Below are 25,509 nucleotides of genomic sequence, written 5' to 3' on the forward strand. Positions count from 1 at the left end.
TGCACTGTAGTAAAATTCATTGATAACTGGACTAGTGTACGTAAGTTAATCCAGATCGAACCATCAGCTTATCTTTATATATATATATATATATATATATATATATATATAAAAGTCCGGAGGGAAGAAAGGGAGAATGAAAGCGAGGTGGCCAAAACGAGTGGCACTATTTTCTGAAGACGTACTGTTCACAAGAGTGACATGTAGTTGAAATTTGTCTTAGTGTGGGGGGAGGGGGCATTAATAGACAACGCTGAGAATAATGGAGTCATTTCGAATCTGACACATTAAATTTTCTCAGATCTCCACCTTAAAAAGAACGGTGATAATTCCGTTTTCCCAGCAAGGATTGCTATTTTATCTACATTTTTAAAGCATGTTCTTCCGATAGCAACAATATAATCTTTGATATAATTGCTTCAACACTGTCGAATGAGCTACATAGAATGGTTTCCGACATCTTAGTACGATTAGTTGTTGTTACAACTTCCATTAGTGTGTCTGACTAGAAAATTAGGCCTCATCCAACACTTAGAATACACTATCAAGATCGAAACAACTCTATAGCTTTAAATACAGTAAATTTTCTGTTACAAAAAGGATTACGAAACTCAAAGTACCTGAATTTCCTGCTGACTAGCCGTAGACAGAAGAAAGTTGTTCATCTGAGTTTTCAAAGTATCATCCACTTCCACATCAATGTCGTAGCACGCAGTCTGTTTCTGCTCTGCTCCTTCAACACTGAAATGAAAATATCGCAATGAACATATCATGAAGCTACATGTTCATAAAAGTAAAGCTGACTTCTGAGAGGAAATACGTAATTTACACTTGGAAATTGCTTGCCTTCAGATTCATACCAAAACATAACTTACGGCCCTTTTTACACGCGTGAAAGCCTGGCCCAAGTTTGTGACTATTAACTTCGACTACATTCCAAAAGTTAAAAAAAAAAAATGAAGGAAAAATAAATAAATACACAGGACTGAAAAAATGAAACCGAGCAGGGAACCAAACCGAACATCAGCTTATCGTGCTGATCCTTTATTCACTACGCTTCCCATTCCGTTTCCTATCTAATCATTCATTCACAGTAAGTGCTCAGGTATTCGGAACGCACAACTGAACCCACGGTGCATGAGAAATAGGTTGTTTCCTCCACTTTTTATACACATAAAACCGGCATATGCTCCCCTGTTACCGCGGGAAATATTTTTCATTTCTCCTTCTCCCAGCACCCATTCTTCTGTCTTCGATGTTGAATGCAAATGAATAACTCTCACAATTTTATCGTTCTGCGCTTAATAGCTTCGCAGATCTTGTATTTCTTTATTAAAAAAAACAGAGTAAGTTCACAAAATTCCGTCTAATCTAGAACTTCGGATGCAAAGACAACATTTATACACAATTTCAAGGTTCTGCGGCGACACTTTCGGAGATGTGGCAAATGGCAAAAATTCTTTCAAGTCTTCTTATCTTTGGCTTCGAAGACATGTTTCGCGCAGTTTAAAGAACAAACAAAATGTTTACATAAAATTTCAAGGTTCTGCGCATGATTGTTTCAGAGATCTGAAGAACAGAATGACTCAAACTTTGAGGAGTGATATTTCGCAAAACCCTATTTTGCCTACAGCCTCGAGTGCAAGAATATTTCTGCAATTTTTTTTTTTTTTTTTTTTTTAATGGGTCAGAGACATGAAGTCCCTATTTCCCCTCCCCCCTCAGGAGGAAGTATTTTGCAAAACCCCGTCTTATCTACGACCTAGGGTACAAGGAAAGAATTTATTCAAAATTCCAAAGAGATTTCTTTTATATATATATATATATATATATATATATATATATATATATATATATTTTCAACTGTCGCACTGTTCATATAAAAAATTGGACTGTCTAAGAACACCGTCAGTAGTGTTGCAGCCCATTCTCTGAGTGGTTATGCACCAACTATGAGTGGGTAAATCTGAGGCTGAATAGAAAACGAACTGAATAGTGTAGTGGTGGTTATCACAGCGGCACAGTATGCTTAAAACCAGATTCAATTTCCGGTCCAGTCATAATATGTCACACTTGAATTGTATTAGTCTTTTTGAAAAGGCCATATATCCACTAAAGTAAATTGCTGAGAAAGAAACTCAGGACTGCAAACTCGACATGTACAATGACATCGATGATATTGAGGCAATACTGTAGGATATGTAGCATAATGTGACCATATAATTCGCCTTTTTCACAGGGGATGCGCGTTTCTTCGCGTACGTCTCGAATTTGAACTAAAATGAAAATGTGGTGGGGATGGATATATGGCCTTTTCGCAATGACTGATTCAATTGTATTCAATTTCCACCTAATGAGGATATGATGTAGGTAGAAATGTGTTGAATTTCCGGTTCCTCCATTTTCCATATAATGATTTTACTTTTATATCAGCTGAATATGCATCAACAATACTTAAGGACTGTAATAGAAATAAAGTAACCACTAGGAAACACACCTCAAAACTGCAGATATTTCAACAGTCTCAGATGGCTCTCTACAAAGCGACACTACTGTAGTTGAAATGCCATAGCGGAGATTTGTTGTGTATGAAGGAAATGAGCAGTCATGGTATGAATTCGCAAAGCGACGCGAAAATTCTGCACAAACGATGCACCCATCGGGTGTCAGAAAAGTGCTAGAAGAACATAATACTATTATAGATTTAAAAGGAAGAGGACGAAACCCTACGGTTTTACTAAAACTTTGATCGGCAAGATTTTGGGAATTTTGACGACGAAAAGACATATGTCAGTTCATGATGTATCCAAAAAGGTGAAATCAGAAAGAACATCCGAGAACACAAAACAAAAAAGCGCCCAAACGCGGATGCGGAGCAGAACCAATGTACTTAAACGCGCGCCAGAAACTTTATGACCAATCTCGTGACCAATCCGTCTCGATACATTCTAATGAGCGATGAAGTATACATCAAAATGGGACATACAATACTGCCTGGGACCCAGTTTAACATAGCAACGAATTCAGTGATGAAAAAAAAAAAAAAAAAAAAAAAAAAAAAAAAAAACAATTCGCGTGTTGAAATTTATCACGAAAGTTCTAGTTTGTCAAGCTATTTATTCGTGTAATCTCAGAAATTCAACATTTTACACGAATGATACATTTCGAGGCGAAATTTAAACTGTGAAGTGAATCTTCAGGACCAATGGCCGGATTGTTACTAACCTCAGCAATTCAAACAAATGTGGAATAGCGCAGTCCGTAATGTGGTGTAACTACTGTGAGCAACTTATGAATGGTATCAGAAACAAGCAACTTATGAATGGTATCAGAAACAAAGTTCGAAACTCCTTTCGTGTCCAATAACAAATCTGTTCCTTTTTCAGTTGTACTGTCTCTGAATCTAGTGTAATAGACAAGGAAAAGAAATCTAAATTCAATTTGTAAACAATGACGTGGATAAACGTATCTGGAAGCAGTTAACTTTTTATATAACAAGATTTTAGAGACAAAATGCCTCTTAACTCTTAACCATCAAACCTTACAAGAGCTTACACATGTTGTCTCTAGCAAAAAAGATAAGGTCGATTTTATGAATATTTCTTTTATGTGGGAGTGTACAGCTAATCAAACATCACAAAAATACTGAAGTATATTTAGTAATGAATGTGTACACCAAAAATTTAGTCAAAGGATTTTTCAACAGCTGGCAAAAGATCTACAATGATTTTGTTTATTATATTCCATTAACTACTGGTAAGCTTCTTCAGATGAGGGAAATGAGAAAATTAGTAGTAGTTCTTCAACGATAATCTGTATAAATATGTATGTGTTATGATGGACAATGGTCCGGTACCTAAGATATCATTTGCTTTTATGGCCAGACCTATACAGTCTGCAGCAAAAAATCTGCATCATGAACACGTAAGTTTATTGTGAAACTACGCCTAACAGCCCAGGGAATCAACATAACGTGTAAGTGGCCGAATCATGCCAGAGAAATTTCGGCGTCCTGCCCTGCACACTTTTTTCTCTCTTTCTTTTTTCTTTTTTTTTTTTTTTAGCAAAAGACTTCGTCGTTTCAGAATAAACTTACATGCCCATGTTGCATGTTTTTGCTGCGGACTGTACATTTACGTTGTTAAGTTTTGTGCCAGACAGATTATTTTTAATGCAGTTAAGATATTATATCCTTAAGATTTTTTTAACGTAACATGGCCTTGATACAACCCTCTACCCCTTTATCATGGACACCCCTCTAACTTGGACAGTTTTCGAAGGAACTGCAGGCGTCTAACTTAGAGGGGTTTAACTGTATAATATTATATCCTTTGTAGTTTATGTCATACACTAAGCAATTACTTTCATGAATGTTTCTGGTTCTTGTGCTATCATAAAATATATATCAATTTTTAATTTAATCTTATCTGCTAATTGTTTTCGATTGCACTCCTGCATAATTAATGTAATGTTTTACTTCATTCTATCTGGAAATACGGAAGTATAATACGTACCTGATGACATGATTGATGACAATAGGATCGGGCGGATGTAACAAAGGATTCAACCGTTGAGGAATTTCCGCAAACTTCATTCTCTGACATCCAAAGATCTGTTCTAAATACTTATCGCAGTTGATATACTCTCTTTCGTGGGCATCCTTTAAAAAAGAAATTATGTATATAATCAGAAAAATACACGTCAAGAATAATGTTTATTATTAAACGTTTATCAGACATACATACATAATTCATGCATTTTAGAACAACATTCCTGTAAATTTTACTAACTGGACAAGAAATGTAGAAAGTTCTCTGATATACGATTTGCAACTCAACCATCACTCAAGAGGGTGAAGTAAGGTAATATGATTTGTTTTATATTGACATTTTTATTTGTATTGCGCAGTACAGACGTGATACAGAATTAATTATAGACTGACATATTGTTTCCATTGATGAACCCTACAATCGCATATTTGTTTCACAACCTGTGTGTTCATCATCACTTTTTCATATGGAAAACAATAATTATCTTCCTGCGAAATTCTTAGCAAGACTATCGACACATTTCCAATTCAAGAAAACATTAAAAATTTTGACATAAAAAACTTTGATATTTGCACGCGTAGGAACACTAGTAGTGTTTTTTTTTTTCTTAGCAATACCGAACTATCAGTTTCAAACTGAAACCGTTACCACTGAACTACGAAATCTTACAGAAGGGATTGTGGTAAGGGATACTAAATTTGTATGTAAAAACAATTCGCAAAAATCAGCCTTCTTATCCATAAGCGTGATTGGGAACAAAACTTACAAATGTTGAATTATCATATTGTGTGTTTCTGGAATACTTGGGGCTGATTCTCCTTTTACAGAACTCGAAACAAAACAACTAAATCTAATATCAGTGATACCTTGGCTTACATTTCACAGGCACGCGTACATGATCACAGATAGAACCGAAATATAGTGACGGATAAAGTTCTGAACAAGGGTACCGGTTTCTGAACATGGGATATAAGGTAAGTTTTTTTTTTTATTTGACGCAGAACTGTTTATCACGGAACCTGCCTTGCATTAAAATCAGCGAAACTTCTCTAAGTATTCGATACTCTTTGCCTCCGTGAAAAACAACCTAATTTTGATTTCTCCTTCCATATAACTCTTCTCATCCATCATTCCGTAAATTAGTGTTCGGAGCTTCATCATCATCATGTGGATAACGTACACGTGTTTGGCGTGGGAGATTCGATTTCTAAAATGAAATGAAAAATGAAATCTTTTACGTCCCACGGTTATGCCGGTTAGGCTAAAGGAGACGGTGGTGATGATAGATAAGTGAAATGGTGGAATGAATAAAGTGGGAGGAAACGGGAGAACCCCGAGAAAACCCATGAGCATGGTGTTTGTCCACCACAAAGTCCACACGGCGCGAGCTGGGATCGAACCAGGGACCCCAAGCACCGGAGGTGAGCGCTCTACCACTGAGCCACCGCGCCCCGAGATTCGAGTTCTATTCCCGGCAGGAGATGGTGTGGTTTGGATTCCACGTTAAGCTGTAAGTCCAGGTTTTATATAGCCTCGCTACTGAACGGGATGCTAAATTCAAAATCTAACTAACTCTAAATTAGAGTATTTTATGCACAACCCTATACATATTCAAGCAAATTACACTGTTCTGTAGTTTTGCTAAGCATGAAACCATCTTTCAATCTAAAATCGTAATGTAGTTTTTTAAGCCTCGAATGTTTATTTTAATCATGTTATAATACTGTGAAAGAGATTTAGTTGTTTACATTTGGAACAGTGGCAAAAGACCAGCAATTTCTGTTAACAGAAAAACTTTGTTGTCCACACAAATATTACAGAGAGAGAAACTGATAATGAAACTTTTTCGATTTCATTCGTAACATCTTTATTTAATTTTTATTTATAAATATTATCAAGTATAAGCAACCCTTATCTATTACGTATGAGGGATGACGTCCCTCAGCGAGTACAATATCCGGGGAAATATGGAAGCGGCCTGGGACCTGTTATGTTAAGTACAATTCCGCATTGCCTGGTGTGAATGAGGAAAACTGAAGAAAACCTTGTCAAGATGGCTGGCCTTGGAAAGCTGAGAGCGTTAAAGACTAAGCTACGTCGGGTCACCATTGTTGCTATCGAACATAAAAGCGGTGCAATAACATCTCTCGTAACCGGCATCCAATTGTAGGAAATATGAAAGCAACAGCTCGTTTACATCTTTATCGATTCACCTCAGGCAGGCAAGTCCAGAACGAAAGAACGAACGTTCACAATGGCTTACCCTAAGCGCTCACTAGCTAAGACAAACTTCGTGTGCTCTTCAGTAAGTTACGCACCCGCAACTCGTGCCACCAAACTTCATTCGCAAATAGTTCAGCGAATGCCACTATAGCTACTCCCGAAAAAAGTTCTCAAGCTTAAATTGCCTGAGAAAATGGGAGAGAGAAGTCAGCAGATAGTAAGTGATGGAAGAATATAAATATGAAAGTTATATAGTGTATATATACAAATTAAAATCCAGTTTTGTATAAAGTGTTAAACTAATTATCTGGCAAAATCTTGTATCCAGAAATGACTAAACACTGTTGTTGCCGGTTACGAGAGATCGTACTGGACTTCGTAATACGGTATAGAATTATCGTTGCACTTAACCACTCGCGTATTTCTAAAAATAACAATGTTGCGAACTTACAAGGTTCGCCTTCAAGTTGGACTATCGCAACATTTATAGTACAGTGATTCACATGACATCGAAACAAAGTTGTTTTTTTCTTTTTACTTAAATCCAATAACACATACTTTACCGTTGGAGTCAGCTTTTGTTCAAGTAAAAAATAAAGAATAAATCTGGACAGGGGCCAACTGGATCAGAACTCGACCTCAATTCTGGATGCGTTTTCAGAAAGTAAGAGGAAATTGAAATCAATTCTGGATCCAGATAACATGATACAGAAAAAAAAAAAAAAGGAAGAGTAAATCTCCAGGCTACTTTAGTTTCGTAGAAAGGATTTTTGGAGGCTTTCCTTTCGATTTTTAATTTTAGTCTTTCACTCCCCCCCCTAAAAATAGTTGTTGCCATCTTGATTCGAAGCATACGGGGTACTGAACGAGCGAGGTTCACGAGGGAGACTCCTACCAGTAACCACGTGAATTGCAAATTGCTACTTGCGTCAAGAGGAACTTTTACTTTCGAAGTGTATTTTAAAATTTGCCGCGAGATTCTATCTTTATTCATGTAAACGACATCATGTTCTGAAATTGGATGATTCTTATAGAAACATTGAATACTTTCCTCTTGCTATCGCTATAAGTAGTCCTGAGTGTTCTGCATAATGTCATATAGTATCCCTCTTAAAGTAAATTTCTGTGTAGGGAATAGGAAAAAGTTACAGGGCTAGATCCGGCGGGTAGAAGGCCAAGACGTGGCCAAGAAGTCGGATACAATTCCTGAAGTATGACACGAAGCATTATCATGGTGCAACAGATAAGATGCATCGGTTTATGATGAATGCAATCTAACTGTTGTAAATACAGTTGTGTCGATTTTCTTATGATAGTTTGGCCAAGTGGATGAATATCATGAGATGATTCCGAACATGTCAAAAAATAGTAGCACTGTCACCCCCGATCTAACTTGTCTGGCCTTTTTGAGTTTTAAGGATTCAGGTTAACTTCCATTAAGGCAACATTACAATGGTTTCGGCTTCGTACCCGTAAACCTATGATCATCCCCAGTAATGACACTGGCTAGGAATGTCAAATCGTTGGCGGCTGTTTCCTCCACCTCCTTTCTTATGGTTGACATCGATTTCCTTCTGGTCTTGTGTGAGAACCCGTGGGTCTGCTGTAGGGATGTACCGATACTGCCGATACCGATACTTTTGGACACATTTCTTATGTATGATCAGGAATTTTCAGAATAATGAAATGATCAACATTGTAATAGGGTGTATTACATATAAGGTCAAAATTTGAAATATAAAGACAAAAAGCAGAATTTTATATTAGGTCCCCCCCCCCACACACACACACAAAGAAAAAATACGTTTCCTCTAAATTTAAACCAGCTCACATAAAATGAACTAAAAAGCAGCAAATACTTATATAGTTGTAAACTTAATTCTAAGAGTCAGTGATTGATATTTAAAGTGATAATGTACTTTGATAGTTACAATGTATTTACTAGTCTCTATTACATACATATAATGCAAAAGGGTACTACCGTTACAAATTTATTGTTTACAAAATTATGCGTGCTGAACCAGGTGTTGCTGTGTATACTATCAAAATGTAAGAGGGTTATTTAAGTGAAGTCGAAAACGACAAAACTATTTATTAACTTTTAGAACTGTTTTTAACTAGTAAGAAAGAGAAAATAATGAAAAGCGAGCGTCTAATGAGTTTCTTTCATATCTTCTTTCTTCTGAATCGAAATCTGCCTTGTTTAGGATTCAAATTACGGGTCTGCTATCCTGACCATAAGCGTCCCAAGGGGGAGGGCAGGATGGGGACCCCCTGGCTCACGAAAATGTATACGTAATATAGCAAACCACGTATATTAAATACCAGACGTAATATAGCAACCATGGAATGCCCATCCCCCCCTAGAAAATTTTCTTCGGGCGCCCATGATCATGACTGAGGACCTTTGGCTTTTCATCAACACTATTTTGGCATTGAGAGATTAAAAATATCAGTTGAGTACGTAGTGCAAAGGTGTACAAGTGCATAAAGAAATCGATTGTACAATATTGATAAAAATTTAAATCAACTTTAAGCCTAAAAAAACTGATGAAATATAAATGTCACTGTTAATATTAAACAAACTGAAAATAGTTCGGAAAATGTATCGGTAAATATCAATGTCCATTTGCCGATACCGATACTCCCAAAAGTGGCCGATATCATCGATACCGGTATATCGGTACATCCCTAGCTGCTGCATGCAATCACGTCTCACACAATGTTTATGCTCAGGTGAAATACAATGCTATGACATCATGAGATGTTACCACATGTACCTGCGGTGAATATTTCGAGCTTTATATACTATTTTTTAAGAAAAATAGACTGGAAATTAAATGACCAGCCATTGTATATTTACACATACTTTACTGATGATGCTCTTTTTAATTACCTGCAATTTGTGTGTTTTGATATACTGCCAGAGTGCACTGATAATTACTGGTCTTGTCTGTGTGTGTACGCCCAACAAACGAGCTAATCGAGGATCCAATTTGAACTGAAGTGGCTGATAATCCAACAATAGTAATATGGTACAACGAACATTTTTATCACCTGGACGTTTCACCTGTAAAAGAAAACAAGGCAAACTTATTATCTCTAACAATAAAATTTAACTTTTGTGTTCTTCTTAGGTTTTTAATTCACTTTATAGTTTAGAGATAGTAATTTCCTTTCCTTACTCCAACATGAAAGGTGTACCAAATTTCGACGTATTTCCGCAGTTAAAATGAAGTGGTGGAAAATTAAAGTGTACTCTTGCAAGATGATAAGACTCATATTTACCAAACTGGTTAAGATTCTTGTTTCACTGTAAGGATGTCTCGGTTCGAATCTGGTAACCAGACATGCAAAATTTCTCTTCAGTACAACCAGAAGAACTCCATCAATCAACGCATCTTACGTTAGATTTGAAACTTAACTTATTCGATTAATCTTTTGTATAGGTGAACAATCATTTCCCCCAAGAGCTCCATTTGTGACATTTTATTGATTTTCGTTTCCATTTTCTAATCTTCAACTTCTTCGTAACCGCTACATATTCTGTCTAACTCTAAACGTTATATTCAGTTTGCATACATATCCCTGTTGACATTTCTTTAACGTTGGAACAGCTTTTGTAATCCAATATTATTTTTGAATGATAACAGGGAATTCCACAAAAATAAGTTTGTATTTCATTTCCGCCATTTCATTTTAACCGAAGTATCACGTTGAAGAAGTTTGGAGTTTCCTACAATTCTGCAGCTGAAATACGGAAATCCAGTACCTTAGAAACGTTTTAACTATAATATTAATTTTACTACGTTTCTGCAGTTGAAATACGGAAATTTTGTACTATATAAAACTTTTTAATCATAACATTAATAATAGCATACATTCGGCTAATCTTACGATTTATAAATGCTTCATACTAATTTTCAACAACAATTCATATCATGCGTTCTGCACATTCAACCAACTGCTTTATCTATTTAGGACGTTTCAATTGTATGATATCCGACACCGTGTTTTCACATAAATACAGTTACTTTGATCCACAACTATAATTACGAACGTTTCAGTTACGATGAAAATAATCTGTCTTCACTAGGATGATTCTTATAAAATAACCCAATTTCTTCCAAATATTGATTATCGTATGCAAGAACAAGAATTCTTTTCAAGTTTAATGCTTTGTTTTGAAGGTTCATTCACTGCACAGCAAAAAAAGTGTTAAAATAACACAAAATGACTACCATTTTAGCGTGTTACATATGTATTAACTTAATACCAAGGACATCGCCTTCCGAGCATATCAGAAATAACTAGTGCTATGTTTTTCATAATCTGTCTCGAAAATAGTTTTGTAACAGCCTGAAAAAAATCACATTAATAGCAGTGCTGCCATCTGCTGTTCGTATTTGTTGTTCTTATGTACTAGAATATAAGAACAACAGATGCTAGGAAGGCGATGTCCTTAGTGTTATTTTAATGTCTCATTCTTCTGCTGTGTGGAATTTAGTTTTCCTTTCAGTGCCGAGGCTACCTGAAACGGTATTATTGTATTAAGTGGATGACGATCCACTAATTAGGTTTGTATCCACAGCGACAACCCTATGAGGAATCGAATCCCGCAACAAGCAGGTTAGCCTCTTGTCACCAAGGGAAAGGTAATGAGACACTAATACAATTATATACAAAATGAAGTAGAAGTAACGTAACTGAACTATCTTAAAGCAGAATTAGCAAAGAAAAGAAATTGCACAGAAAATAATTTTAACAATACCTGAAAGCCATCTGTCTCCTGGGTAGTCGGAGTTCGATGCCACTCAACCAAGTGGTTGTCTGGTCCATACAGATCTTTGTCCAATTCTATAACCAAACTTTTGAAGAACGATGAAAATTTTCTTTTAACCTGCAACAAATGCAAAGAAAATACATTATAAAAAGAATTTTTTAAATGTTTTCCTAGTATAAATAATTGACTTACGACTCAATTTCTTCGTAGTGATTGTTTTCTAAACAAACAAACAAACAAACAAAAAACTTTTGTTTTACGAGAGGAGTTTGTTCTGTATTTCCTCCTCTTTTTTGGGGCAGTGAGAGTTTACAGTTTCATGAATATGAACCATGGTTAAGGGAGATAGTGATGATGTAATGAATGGAAAAGTAGAATGAAGAAAGTGAGAGGGAAACGGAAACCCCGAAGAAATCTACACACACGGTGTTTGTCCATTACGAAGCCCACTCAGCGCAAACTAGGATTGAGCCAGTGATCCCACACACCAGAAGGGAAAGTTGTACCACTGACTGGTGAGTCACTCTCTTCTAAAAACTGTACCCACGTTTATCTCATGAATGTCAAGGGCTTTTGATATTCATACGCGTTAGTTGATGAAATATTTCAGCTCCAAATTCATTATTTTACCACCTTTTATGCTATATTGTAATTCATCTTAATCAAATCTTCCTCAGGATAAAAATTAAACCTAAAATAGTTTTCCAAAATGTAAAAATATTAGTTTTTCCACACTTTTCATTAGTGTTTAATTTTAAGACTATTTAAGACTCCTGTGAAAAACAGGGGCAAAATTTGAAATTCGTCCAGCTGTAAGAATTATGGGAATGGGTTGGACTACTGAATATACATATTTGTAAGATAAATGTTGACTTCATATATGGCTGGAACAAGGAAACCCTGGTGGTCATGGAAAATAATTTATGGGAATTCCAATTCTTAAAAGAATTTTAAAAATATACTAATCTGTTTAATTTCCATACCTTAAGTCAGGGCTGCAAATAATCGCCGTGGGCGAGTGGTTCATCGGTGCGGGCAAGTATTTAATATCATATCGAAGGTAAGTAAATGATTTCTATTGTAAGATGTGGGCTAAACTTTTTTTTTTCTTGGGCTAGCAAATGCTTATTTGCATCCCTGCCTTAAGTGCTGAAGTTATCTTTTTCTCTGAACACAAGAATGAAAATAAATTAAGAAACAACTCAAGAAGTAATCCGGCGAATAGGACTACATGAATAAGCAAAACACAGCAGTTTCCGAAATATCACATGGAAGTAATATGCTTTGACGCACCACACAAGTAACATTATCTACTCTTTATATAAATTAGTGCGCTAATATGAATATATTGATGTGTTATCAAAAATTAGTTTCAAACCCTACTACAAAACAGGAATTAAAGAAAATCAAGTAAGTTCTTTGGTTTACGCTTCATAAGACAGCATGAGGAAGAAAAGAAAACAACGAATAAAAGAAGAGAACAATGTCAAGTTTTAAACCACATTCGTGTTCACTAACGTCACAGTGTTGCTAAGTAAAGTTAGAAAATGTAATTGAAGCGTAAAAGGTGTATGAAGTGTTAGTCTGAAAAGGTACTGGTAAGTATGGAATAACTACTGGAGAGAGAAAAATAAATAATTGTTACATAAGAATAGAATGAACAAAGCATTAATATAAAAAATAGTAAACCTCAGTTGTCGTAGTAAATAAACGAAGTCAAAATTACACATGGAAAAATAAAACGATAAATCTACAAAAAGAAACCAAATTAAGTATACGTGGAAGGAGTAAGGACGTTACAAGGAATAAGGCGAGGAATACAATTCGCGAATACGATGATAATGCAATTTCTTCCAATTTATTTTTTTCATGTGGTTTTTCAGAACATAATTTAATCAAAAGACATATTCGATGGCCTTCTGAGAAAACAATCCTCATTGTATGCAAGAAAACATATTGTACTTTTTCTAGAACTTTCCTTGTCTTTGATTCCATTTCCAGTTCAGTATTATGTAACTCTTAATCTGAACTACGAAATCTTATCTGAATAAGTTCAACAGACTTTGAACCAAACTTGACTAACGTTTACGAAGCGACCGGAGCTCTTGACAAAGGTGCAAGTTCTTCTTGAAGTACATAAGTTAGCAGCTCCTTTTTCTGAAAAAAGCATTAATAAAAGAAGGTAAGTAAATGCTTCCCAGATGGTAATGAAGGATGTACTAGACAATGCAACTGGCTAAGTTCTCAATCATTTTGTCGTAACTTTTGGTCTAGTTTGGGAAGCTCTGATTTTTTTTTTTTTTTTTTTTTTATATTGATGGCCACTGAGTAACAGGTGTTAGTATTTAAAGGAAACATGTTCCTACGAGAAAAAGTGCTAAAACAAGGCGAGAAAAGGGCAATAAAGGTGCTATTTCTCCTCAACTTTACTCCGCGGCGTGGCGTGAGTTGTATAAGTGTGTTACCAGTCATTACTCGCAGAGAATTTTCGCTCATCCCCTAGACGGTGAGATTTATCCTCACACTCTGATCCGTCTTGCAACGAATATGAAATCGTCATCTCCCAGAAAAGATTTTCTGAAACAACCCTGAGAGCTCCTCCCCCTTAACTATATATTAATGAAAATCTCATCCAAATTTATTTAATGGTTCTAGGTTGTTAAATGTAAAACAGTTTGTTACAGTAACAGATATTTCTTTTTGGATCAAAAGATCCAATATATTTCAATCAAAAATTTTCTTGTAGGTCTTATATCTGGAGAATTACATATAACGTAGCAAAATCCAAACTATCACTTAACTCAGTATGATGTACTTATTCCGTAGAAAATACGAAAACTCTATTTAGGGGCCGTTCAAAATTTTGAGGTCCCTGATTCAAAAACTAATTATTGGCCAAGATCGCTATCTTTTGATTTTTTATCCTCTAAAATTCCTGTTCTTTCTTTAATTCAAATCTTAACAATTGTTCATAGCGTGTCAACTCTGAATCTACTCTGAAAAATGCATGTTAATCACGCGATGCCTGATACCCAAATGAATCGGCATTCCTCGACAATGAAATACTATCATCACATTAACATACTGCGATTTTACCTCTATCGGGATATCTTTACCAGTCTCATTGCTGGTAGCAACATTTGCAAATGAAATAAAATCTGTCAACTTAGCGTCCCACGATTATCCAAGTTAGGGTAAGGCAGATGGATGATTTAGTCAAGTGGATGATAATTATGACAACCCCAAAACATAAAAAAGCACAACAGCAATTTACACATATGGTTGGTATCTTGAACATGGATGTGGTTGTCTAAGGGTCCAGAAGAAACTAATTTTAAAAGCATAATAAAGCACAATTTTAGAAAATAAAGCATAATTTAAAATATATAGCACAATTCTTGGAAAATTCTGTTTAACTGCAAGTTTAACATATTTATAATGGCAAATCATCGAAAACATAACAATGCAACAATGAAACGCTTATTTTTATTTTTGTAAACTTTTCGGTGTAATCCTTTGATGTGAATAAAAGAAAAAAGAAGGAAAAGTGAATAAAAGAAAAAAAGGAAAAGAAGAAGAAAACTTTCCACCAACAATCACCAGTTCACAAGAACTCCACATTGTATTGTTATGTGTATCTCTTGAACCTGAGCACTTTCTGTAATTTTTGGTGGCATCTTTTACTTTCCCTTTCTGTATATATGCACCTCTAAAGCACACACAAGTGATAGAAAAAACTGACTCGAGTAAAACACATCTCTTTACAGTGCATTAAGTGGAAAGTTCATTAAATATAAAAGAAACTGGTTGCATAAAATATTAATAAATAGATCAAGGTATTTATAATATTTAATATATAGTAAATATTATACATTATACACGATTAATGTAAAACAATGATTGAAATTAACAATAAAGCATAATGTGGGTTGCTCTAGTGATAATATAAGAATCGGTGGAATGAAAATGTAGGAGGAAACGAGGGTATTCTAGAAAACTCAAGGACACGATGTTGTCCACCACAAACTTACTTGGAAGGAGATCGAACCAGGGACCCCATGCACCGGAGATAAACGCTCTACCACTGAGCCCCGTGCTCCCCCTCCAACATCTGCCGTGGACTCATCTGAATTCATTCAACAAAAGAAAGCAAATATACTTCTCTCTTCATATTCCTTTGAGTATGAAATCAAAAGAATATTACTTAATTAAACTACTATAAACTTCAGTAATTATTACCGCCGATAACACTGGTTACATGCACGCAACGTCCCTGACTGTAATTAAAGACAACTTAATATAAATTACGTATAATCTCTTTCTCCATACATATGCAAGTATCTACAGATGTCAAATGTAAGCATGTTTCTATTTGGTGACAAAAGATCTTTGTAGATACTAAAGCTTCTTTCCACATCCACAGAGACAAATGGAGCTTGGTGTTCACCCCGAATGCAACACCTTAAACATTTCTTTGGCAAAATCATGTAACTGTTACCTCATGAAGTTCATAGCACATCGTTCTTTTCTAAACGTTGTTCTTCGATCACGAGTTTTCTTTGTCTGAGAAGTTCATGTGCTTTAGAAATGGCACCTGCATCGTCTGAGTCCACAGAAATCACAAACTGTTTGAACTCGTCAAAATTCTCTCATACTCAATTCACGGTGATTACGAAATTTGGAACAAAATTTTAAAAAAAGTGTCAGTCAAAGAAGGGAAAGACACGAAATTGGGGACAGATTAAGGGAAAGAAAAGCCCAGGCTCAAGAAGGGGACTAAAAGGAGATGGAAAATTATCTCAATTCTCAACTGGAAGCAACATTTGACATCTTTAGTATTTTCGTAGAGATGCATTTCGCTCTAAAATGAAACAAGAGGGCACTTAAATCCCAATTTTACTAAAATCCTAACCCTACTTAAAACCTTTTCAGCAACTGAGATTAAGGTCAATCACATTGTTTCAACAAAAATTCAACGTAAACTTCATAAAAATATTACTTGCATATATTTATTTCTGACTGAAAAGTAGGATTTATTTTTAAAAGTGACCTTTCCTACTAAAAAGAAGAAAAAGTATGATCACTTGAATCTTTAAAGCAATGATAGAAAAACCAGTAAGGTCTATCACTGAGCTGATGAGAACTTAAACCACGGGCCTCCGATTACTTCGTTGCTGTACTAGTTGACGGATAAAGTTTCAAAACAAAAAAATTAAGGGAATCGCTTGTAGCTCAATTGATACAATATCCGCCTGACACACGCGTGACAGTAAGTTTCGAGTCCCGCCCTTTGCAGTAGTTACATTTTTCTGCACAAAACCGTGTTAAGCATTACCCATTTAATAATTTTACAATTCTTCACAATCATTGTTCGTTCATGGTCAAAGCTTTGATCTAAGGATCTATCTAATTATTCTATAATAGTGAAACATTTCGCCTACACCATAGTTCTGACTACAATACAATAATTTAACACTGTTAATCATGTTATAGAATTATTTATTTTTAACCAAAAACCTACCCTCTTCTATCTTCCCCCAACAACAAAAGATGAATGAGAGTTTGTGAAAATAAAACAGTAACATGCGTACTTACTTTGTTGAGATCGGTTTTGTTGTCATCAAGTAATCTTCCTTCAACTCTTAACTCCCACGACGCGACTGTTCCATCCTCTCCATCAGCTGGCTCCTTGGCAGGATAGAAGGTGTTGGAGATGAAAATTCGGAGCTTTCGCTTCTGTTTCATTGGTCTTTTCAGGGCCTCCTACAAATTTTTGAACAAACACTTTTATTTAAATTAAAATATTTATTGGTGGAAATCTCAACAAGATTTTTAACATTAACTGCATAATTTCTAATTTCACAGTCAAAAAGAATATTTCCTCATGTTTGAAATGGGTATTAAAAAAATGATAAACGTGCTGTTTTTGTTACGTGTACGTTAAAAAAAAACTAGTGAAATACAAGAGCATGGTGGCTAAGTGCAAGGGGTACCGGTTCGATCCAAGGCGATATAAGTTTCTGGTAAACAAAACGTCTGTGGGTTTTCCCATTTCTTACATTCTCATTCCACCAATGACGAATAGTCATAGGGGACGATTTTCAGTAGACAACGGTTTTCAACTGCTCCACTGTGGCGCGCCTGTGGTCTCATGAAAGTCACCGAAACCAACGTTCATCCCGACAATCACCCTTGCGCTGTTCTACGTTGAGGCAGCAGTTATCACATAAATTTAGAAGTCAAATCTTACTACAATATATATATATATATATATAGATTCAGTATTGAAGCAGAAGTAAGGTAATAGAAGCATCATGGCTCAGTAGTAGAGAACTCACCTCTGGTACGAAGGATCTTTGGTTCGACCCCATGCCATATGAAATTGTGGCGAATAATATGTATCCGTAAGATTTCTTGTGAGTTCTTCTGCTATTTCTCATCATCTTAATACACTTTATTTTCTTTTACTTTTTCTACTTATACAAACATGCATCCTTTAATCTACAGGGCATATAACCGTTGCATTTCCTGGATGACCGGATGATCAGGAACGTGCGGTGTCCTGGTTCTATGGTACACATCACAGTTCCGACTCTAAATAACAGAATTCAATACTTTTTCACAGTTTATATGGTCCTACACGTTTCAATTTCAAGGTCAGAAAGTTTATAGTAGGATCGAACTGAACTAGGTGATCAGACGTGTCCTGTCGGCTGAGATTCGACTGCATTTTCATAATGCTAGACATTTGTCAGTACGCTCATAAAATGCGCTCATTTAGTTACATACTTTGTTACAAGAAAGTGGGACACTAACTTGAGAAAACCAGCAAGAAGTGGGAACAATTAGGCAACGAAATCACAATTTAAGATACGTATCGTAGATTTCTAAGAAGTTAAATGAAAAGTTATCGTTCATTGAATAGTTTTTCCCGACACAAAAGGAAGTTACGATGAATGCACGAACTGATGTCCTTAGTCCATCGATCCGTGTAAATATATAACGAACAAAAAAGGCCAATATGTAACAAGCCAGTAACTACGTTGCAGTTTTAAGGGGAAAATGTACAGCGTTTGATATAATTGCTGTATTGTTATTCTAATGATTTCACTCACGGAAGACAATAATGCACACACCTGTTCCCATGGGGATCACTAGATGATACGTAACTTCAATTTAAGTAAGTAACAATACAAATGATTTGTAGCGTGTCCGATATCGTGGTACGCTAAAATTATGTGCTTGCTTCAATAGCATTTAATATCTTTTTTGGGAGAATATGCTTGCAAAATCATTGCCACTGGATTACTGCAATTTGCAGGGTGTACTTAATTTCCTATGCCATCAAAAAGATTATAATACATGAACTAGAGTTTTACAAATACTGTACGATGTACTAAAGTCGGGCACGTTATCTTCAGAAGGGGCACAGGGAGAGTGGTAGACAACATAAGTGTCCGTGGCTTCTCCTAGTTTCTTATCTAACCAATTCTTTTATATTCATTAATCATCCTTCTCCCTTAGCCTACAGGACATGATCATGAGATGTAAAATCAATTAAGATCGAACTGTTGCAACAATATCCTGTGAGTACTCTTACAAATGAGTGGAGCAAAAGATGCCTTTCGTGAAGCACAAAAAGAAAGAGGATGAAAAGGATTATTGGAAGTTGAATACTTCAGCGATTGTTCAAATTAAACAGTAGTAAAAGGGGTGTTAACAACAAACGGTAGTGAACAGTGTATTTGGTCATGCGTGGTCTTGCAGCCAAAAGTACAGAAACGATATACGAATTCTTTACAGTACAAAGTAATAACAGGCTTTGGGATCTTCCTTATACGACATTGCTTTAATAATGTAAGAATTTGCAATAACTGTAAAGAACTAATTCAAGGGCTTATGTTATTAACTCAACCAGAGATATTAACTCAAACTCAATAGGTATACTATAAAAATCAACTGAAAGCAGTGCACGCAGATTTGATTTTTCTTTCGTAATACGAAGATTTTACATAAACACTAAACCTAACCACGATATATTAGAGCTAGACTTGTAATACTTTCAGGCCGTATTTATCGAATCTCTCTATGTCATACCTAATTCGGTATTAATAACGACCTTTATTCTGTTACAAGTCCAGAAAGACAGAAGAGTGAGCAAAGTGTAATCAAGTGGAAAAATTGAAGGCAAGAACTTTTTATTGAATATCTCCACAAGCAAGGTTTAAAGCCACAGGAGACCTACGCCGACATTGTTACTACTTAAGGTGATAGTGCCCCTTCATATGACACTGAAGAAATAGGCAGTCGAATTTAAGAGGGAAGAACCTCCATTGAAGATGACACTAAAGCAGGAAGGCCCGTGGAAGCACTAATTCAGGAGGACACTGACAATCTCCATGAAATAAACATGAATGATCGGTGAATGACCGTCAGGCAGATTGCTGAGACACTGAATTTATCTACTGCAAGCGTTAACCGAATTATTATCTAGCATCTGGGAATGAGTAAGGTTTCCACGAGATGGATGCCAGAACTTTTGACACTTGATCAAAAGCTCACCAGACGCAAAATTTCAACGGACAATCTCAATCTCTTCGGGAAATATCAAGAAGCCTTTCGCACTCGATTCATAACAGTAGATGAGACCTGAGTCCACCATTACAACCAGAGTCCAAACAAAATTCCAAGAAGTGGAAACACCCTTGGAACTGGAACACCTCATCTCCCCTTCCGAAGATCAAGTCAGTGCCCTGAGCTGGAAAAGTGATGGCTACAGTTTTCTGGGATTCGGAAGGGATAGTGCTGGTGGACTATCTTCTAAAGGGGCGAACAGTGACTGAGGAGTACTATGCAGGTTTTCTATGACAACTGCGTGATAATATTCGGCTGAAGCGTAATGGTAAACTGACAACAGACATGCTTCTCTATCAAGGCAATGCTCCTAGTCACAAGTTAAGTCACCACAATGACAGCAACTCACGACTGCGGTTACGGATTGGTCTTCCACCCACCTTATTTGATTTGGCCACCTTCTGATTTTTATCTCTTAACAAAGCTCAAAAAAGTTGGAAGGTACTAATTTTGACACTGATGGTGACGTCACGCATGCCGTAGATGAAATTTTACACACCTTCAACATTTTTTTTTTAAACAAGCGGCATTAAAGCATTTGAACATAATGGGAAAATGTGTTAACTTGTCAGAGACTATGCTGAAGAGTAACACCACCATCCTTATACTCTCTGCTACTCCGTTCATAGGTAGACTTAAAACTTTTGTAAGAACCCTCGTAATCCACGTACCAAACACAGGCCTCGCAATTCTAGGGTTAATAACACCACTCGAGTTTTTATTTTCCTATATCTGAATGTTAACATCTATTCTTCAGTAAACTTTCATTTTTATTGTAACTCTTAAGGTTGGAGAATTATATTTGGACCATACCATGACATGACAAGCCATAAAATCTTGTGTCTTATTCTTGAAACTACGATTATTCACTTCGAGATCACTACAGTTAAAACATAAGTGATAGAGAAAATGGTTATCACGATCAAAATAATGGAAACACTTGTAGTTTTTAACACGTAAGAGAAGTGGGCTGGTAACACTGAGGATGTGTGTACAGCGCATGGCTATTAGCTAATCATTTGTAGTGTCTGCGTGTGTTGAAGCAGACAGATGATGGTAATGCAAAATGGGAAACTTCTCTGAGTTTAAAATAAGGTAATTTGAAGCTGTGCAGTTAACGCAAAGCGTATCTAGGTGTTCACTGTGTTACATGTGTCACGAAAAACAGTTCCATGGTGATTACGACCTACATAATCTATGTCAAAACAATCTTGAAGAGTAAAAGTGGAACGGAAGAGATATCTCGGTAAGAGATCGCCGAGCATTCAAGAAGCTTATCACTAAAGACCGTAAAGTAAATACGATAAAAGTGACCACAGAATCAGAACATCTGAAACACTAATGCGACAACTACAGTCCAACGCGGGTTGGATTAACAAACAACTAAACAAACAAAAAGAAATTGGTTAGGTAGCAATTTTCAAACCGCGATCACCAACAGTGCTTTAGCGCGACAGAACTGGCGCCACGAACACTCAAGGTTGATCGCCGATCAATGAAAATTTCTAATATGGCACCACATGAGTTTATTTTCACCTTATTTCCCAAATTAGGTCACTATTATGTATGGCGGACGCCCAACGAAACGTGCTCCGAACTATCTCCTCCATATCGTTAAACACGGCGGCAGTTCTATGGTGCTGTGGGCCGGAAATTCCTGATACTCTGAGATTAAGCTTACAGGACGCAAAAAATGAAATGAAATCGTTAGGCTAAGGGAGACGGATGATTAAGGCAAATGGATGATGATGATGATGGAAGAATTGGTGAAACGATCTTGTTGGAGGAAACGAGAGGACGCCGAGAAAAGCACGAACACGATGTTGTCTACCAAAAATTTACTTTTCTGGGAATCGAACCAGGGACCCCACGCACCAGAGGTAAGCGTTCTACCAATGCCACCCCACCCCCTCACAGGCCGCATTACTGTCCATGACTATATATTGAATTTTAGCTGGCCACGTGCATCCTAAGCTTCAGATGTTTCTGGCCAATGATGCAAAATTCCAAGATGATAATGCGGCAATTCGCACGGTTGAAGGTGTTCACATATGGCTTAATGAACATTGGGATGATTTACAACACTTCCCTTGGCCCACCCAATCCTCAGATCTCAACATTACTGAACATCTGTGACCAATTCTGGCGGTCAAAAAGACGTCCTTGCTGACAGAATTGAGTATTGCACTGCATGAGAAATAATGGTGCAATATTCCTCTGGATTGATACAATAACAGGGCTCATAGTGGTCTGGTCTCTTGTAAATAGTTGAAAAGTGACCAAAAGCACAAACCGATTGTTTCACATGTGCCAGCACGTACTGAAGCTTTGAGAAAAGTAATGAGTAACAAATTTCTGCCTTTTTTCATTTATTTTTATATTTTTCTTAGAAAACTGCCAATGCAATACATAAATCACACGAAAAAGTCACTTTACCTCCCAAAAAAGTAACTTTTAGTGACCAACTTGAAAAAAAGTAACTTTTAGTATTAAAAAAAAAAAAAAAAAAAAATGACTCGCTATGAGCCCTGCAATAACCATTCATGAGTTGCATACTTTATTCCACGACGAATCAAAGGTAATGGTGGTCCCACCCCGTATTAATCAGCTAACTGCATTTTCTTTAAGTGTTTCCATTATTTTGGTAATCTCTGTATATGCAAAAAGCTGTCCTTAAAAAAAAGCTTTTCATGGTATTGTCCCAAACCCTTCAATTACGTAAAACACTAATCTCTCACCTGAATATCCAGTCTCTTCCTCATGATGGTGGCATCTAACTTCCTTTCGAATGCTAGAAGATCCATATACGCTTGCGATTCAGGTACTAAGTCTCGAACCTTCTGGGGCAAAATTTTATCCGCCAATTTCTTTTTCTTCTTACTACTAGAGTGAGAAAAGTCACTATAAAACACAGAAGGTTAGTTTGGTTTTATTTCCCCAGAAAATACAAACTCGATAGGTCATTTGTAGATTATAAATGTTAACCATAGAACGTACTGTTAGATAAGAAATGTTAGTAACTAAGACAAGAAAGAATAAAATTTATAAGACAGGTCATAAACTTTTAACAACTTCTTTCTATAAGTATAGTATTTCAAACAATAAAGTAATATTGACCAAATACTAACTTTACTAAAACTAAATACATGCAACGAAAGCAATACCGCCATCTGAAGTTTTGCTTGAGGTGACGGGATGAAGCAAAGCTCTCTATCGATATAGTTTCACTTATTTCATTAATATATTACTACACTATTAATAAAAATGTATACATCTCAAATTCAAGGGGAGATCAATTACCCTGCTAAATGGTGTCCTTGAACGAAAACTTCTTTCTATAGGCTATGGCAATGTAAATCAACTACCATTCCAATTTTGGAATCCATGGAAAACATTTTAAAATTAATTTTGCGTCTGATTACACATCTACCCATCTACCTCATTCCCTTTCTTCCAAAACTAACGAAAACTCTTGAATAATAAATGCATTGCCTTACAGAGATTTCGAATGATTTGGAGTGCGCTATGTATTTCATCCAACTAAGGGCTTAGATGAATAATTATTTAGAGAAAATTGTTTTTTGTTATTTTCAACTTGTAAATTGTACTTGTGTCATTTTGATTTTTCCCGCATATTATAAGCTTTATGTTTTGTTATCTTAAAGAAACTGTGTGACTTTATTACTTTCCAGCAGGGTTGGCAAAAACCATGGTTTTTATTGAAAAAACCAAAAAAACTCGTTTTTTTTGTGGTTTAAACCAGGTTTTCTTTTAGGTTTAAATAATTTGCTCTATATATTTATATCATATATGGACAGAAATGAATTTGTTTTACGTTGTTCGTGTTATGCAACAACCGGGTTATGCTGGAAGGGGTCACATAAGCTTAAAACGGAATCCAAACCCGTTTCTCGACTTACATCCGAAACAAATTGTCCTCCATTTGAACTCGAAACCGGGACTAATTGGCCACAAATGCGATACGTATCCAGACTCACTCACGAAGGACTCCTGGGTATGCTGTACTGATTTTTACATACCTTTAATATAATTGTCTAATTGTCAAGTCATTTGAGGACAAAAAGATGAACAGTTGCACAAGTGAAACCATCATACAGAATTGCATATGGATAATTTCAAAATACTGCAGAATACAGAAGAACAAATTTAGTCCAAGTTTGTTCACTACGAATTTTATTAGTCCAAGTTAAAGAAATACAACGACTTAATTTACATATCAGTAAAAAAAGTGAATAAAGATAAGAATTATTTGAGTCCACTTTGGCTCTGACCCATTTATACATAAAGATACCAAAGATAATTCTGATTTCAGTAAATGCCTTTCGTAGGGTATGACCCCCTCCCAAAATAATGCACGGTATTTCGATGTATTTTATCAATAGTAAACATTATTGAAGCAAAACAATATTTAGAATTTTTCTTCGATTGCAATTGCATAACAATAACAACAAACTATAAAAAAAAAGTCACAAAAGAAACATTCATAAACTTAAAAAAAAAAAAAAAAAGTTGCTTTTGTAGTATAATTTCTTTGAGTAATGAACGGATAATTTAGGTCTAAATATAATACAATACGAGTAATATGCGGGAGTGACACGTGAAAACACACAAATGTGTGTTTATCAAGATTTTACGAACATTTTTCGTTTTTTTGGTTTAAACCAGCCAACCCTGCTTTCGAGCAAAGACACCAGAAAAAAATAGAGATCATTAATAAAAAAATAAGTGTGAGATTTAAACTAATTTACACATTTCATGGTCCTTACACACCGAAAAGATTATTTTTTGATATCCTTCATTCTCCTGTTGGCGAATGTCTGTACTGGCTCCATTTGTGTCTGCAGTCACGATCTCTTTAGCTGGTCACTCAGATGGTTAAGCGTTTTACTACTGGGTTGAACGAAAAATTACACGGAACATATCCATATGTCCTAATAACTATCCACTTTAGGCAGCACCAACGCAACACAAACATCTACAAATTTACACACTACATTGGTAACGACACTGCATTTCTTGTTTCTGACCTAACTACAAAGATGACGGTAGCGTTGCCAAATCGACCAACCTTCTGAATTAAAGCGAGCGTAGGAAGCTTCTATCATTTGACATTTGTGTGCGCGTGTCTCTGCCTGTCCCACGGTACTCACGGAAAAGTATCCGATTTGAATGAAACTTGGTATACACCTTACTCCAACCTTCGAAAATAACCCTATTGTTTGGAGATGAAATCCATCAACAATAAAAGGGCTAGGAGGAAACAACATCCATCCCATGTTTCAAGTTCTATTCTAAAGA

At 36.0% G+C, this 25,509-nt stretch overlaps 1 protein-coding gene across 4 annotated transcripts in view; it reads right to left on the reverse strand.

Moving 5' to 3' along the window:
- Bap60 (Brahma-associated protein 60) overlaps nt 1–25,509 on the reverse strand; it is a 46,106-nt gene that overhangs the window by 9,679 nt on the left and 10,918 nt on the right. For 2 of the 4 annotated variants that reach the window (XM_081739893.1, XM_081739897.1), the window contains exons 3-8: nt 22,929–23,091; nt 17,152–17,319; nt 11,545–11,673; nt 9,670–9,843; nt 4,515–4,660; nt 621–741 (exon numbers count right to left, since the gene is read on the reverse strand). In XM_081739893.1, the coding sequence (XP_081596019.1) occupies nt 621–741; nt 4,515–4,660; nt 9,670–9,843; nt 11,545–11,673; nt 17,152–17,319; nt 22,929–23,091 (901 nt within the window). The remainder of the gene's footprint in view (nt 1–620; nt 742–4,514; nt 4,661–9,669; nt 9,844–11,544; nt 11,674–17,151; nt 17,320–22,928; nt 23,092–25,509) is intronic. The other 2 variants (XM_081739895.1, XM_081739894.1) reach the window with 2 other exon arrangements.

This window comes from Thermobia domestica, chromosome 15, assembly GCF_964235325.1.
Source record: "Thermobia domestica chromosome 15, izTheDome1.hap1.1, whole genome shotgun sequence".
Taxonomy (NCBI): domain Eukaryota; kingdom Metazoa; phylum Arthropoda; class Insecta; order Zygentoma; family Lepismatidae; genus Thermobia; species Thermobia domestica.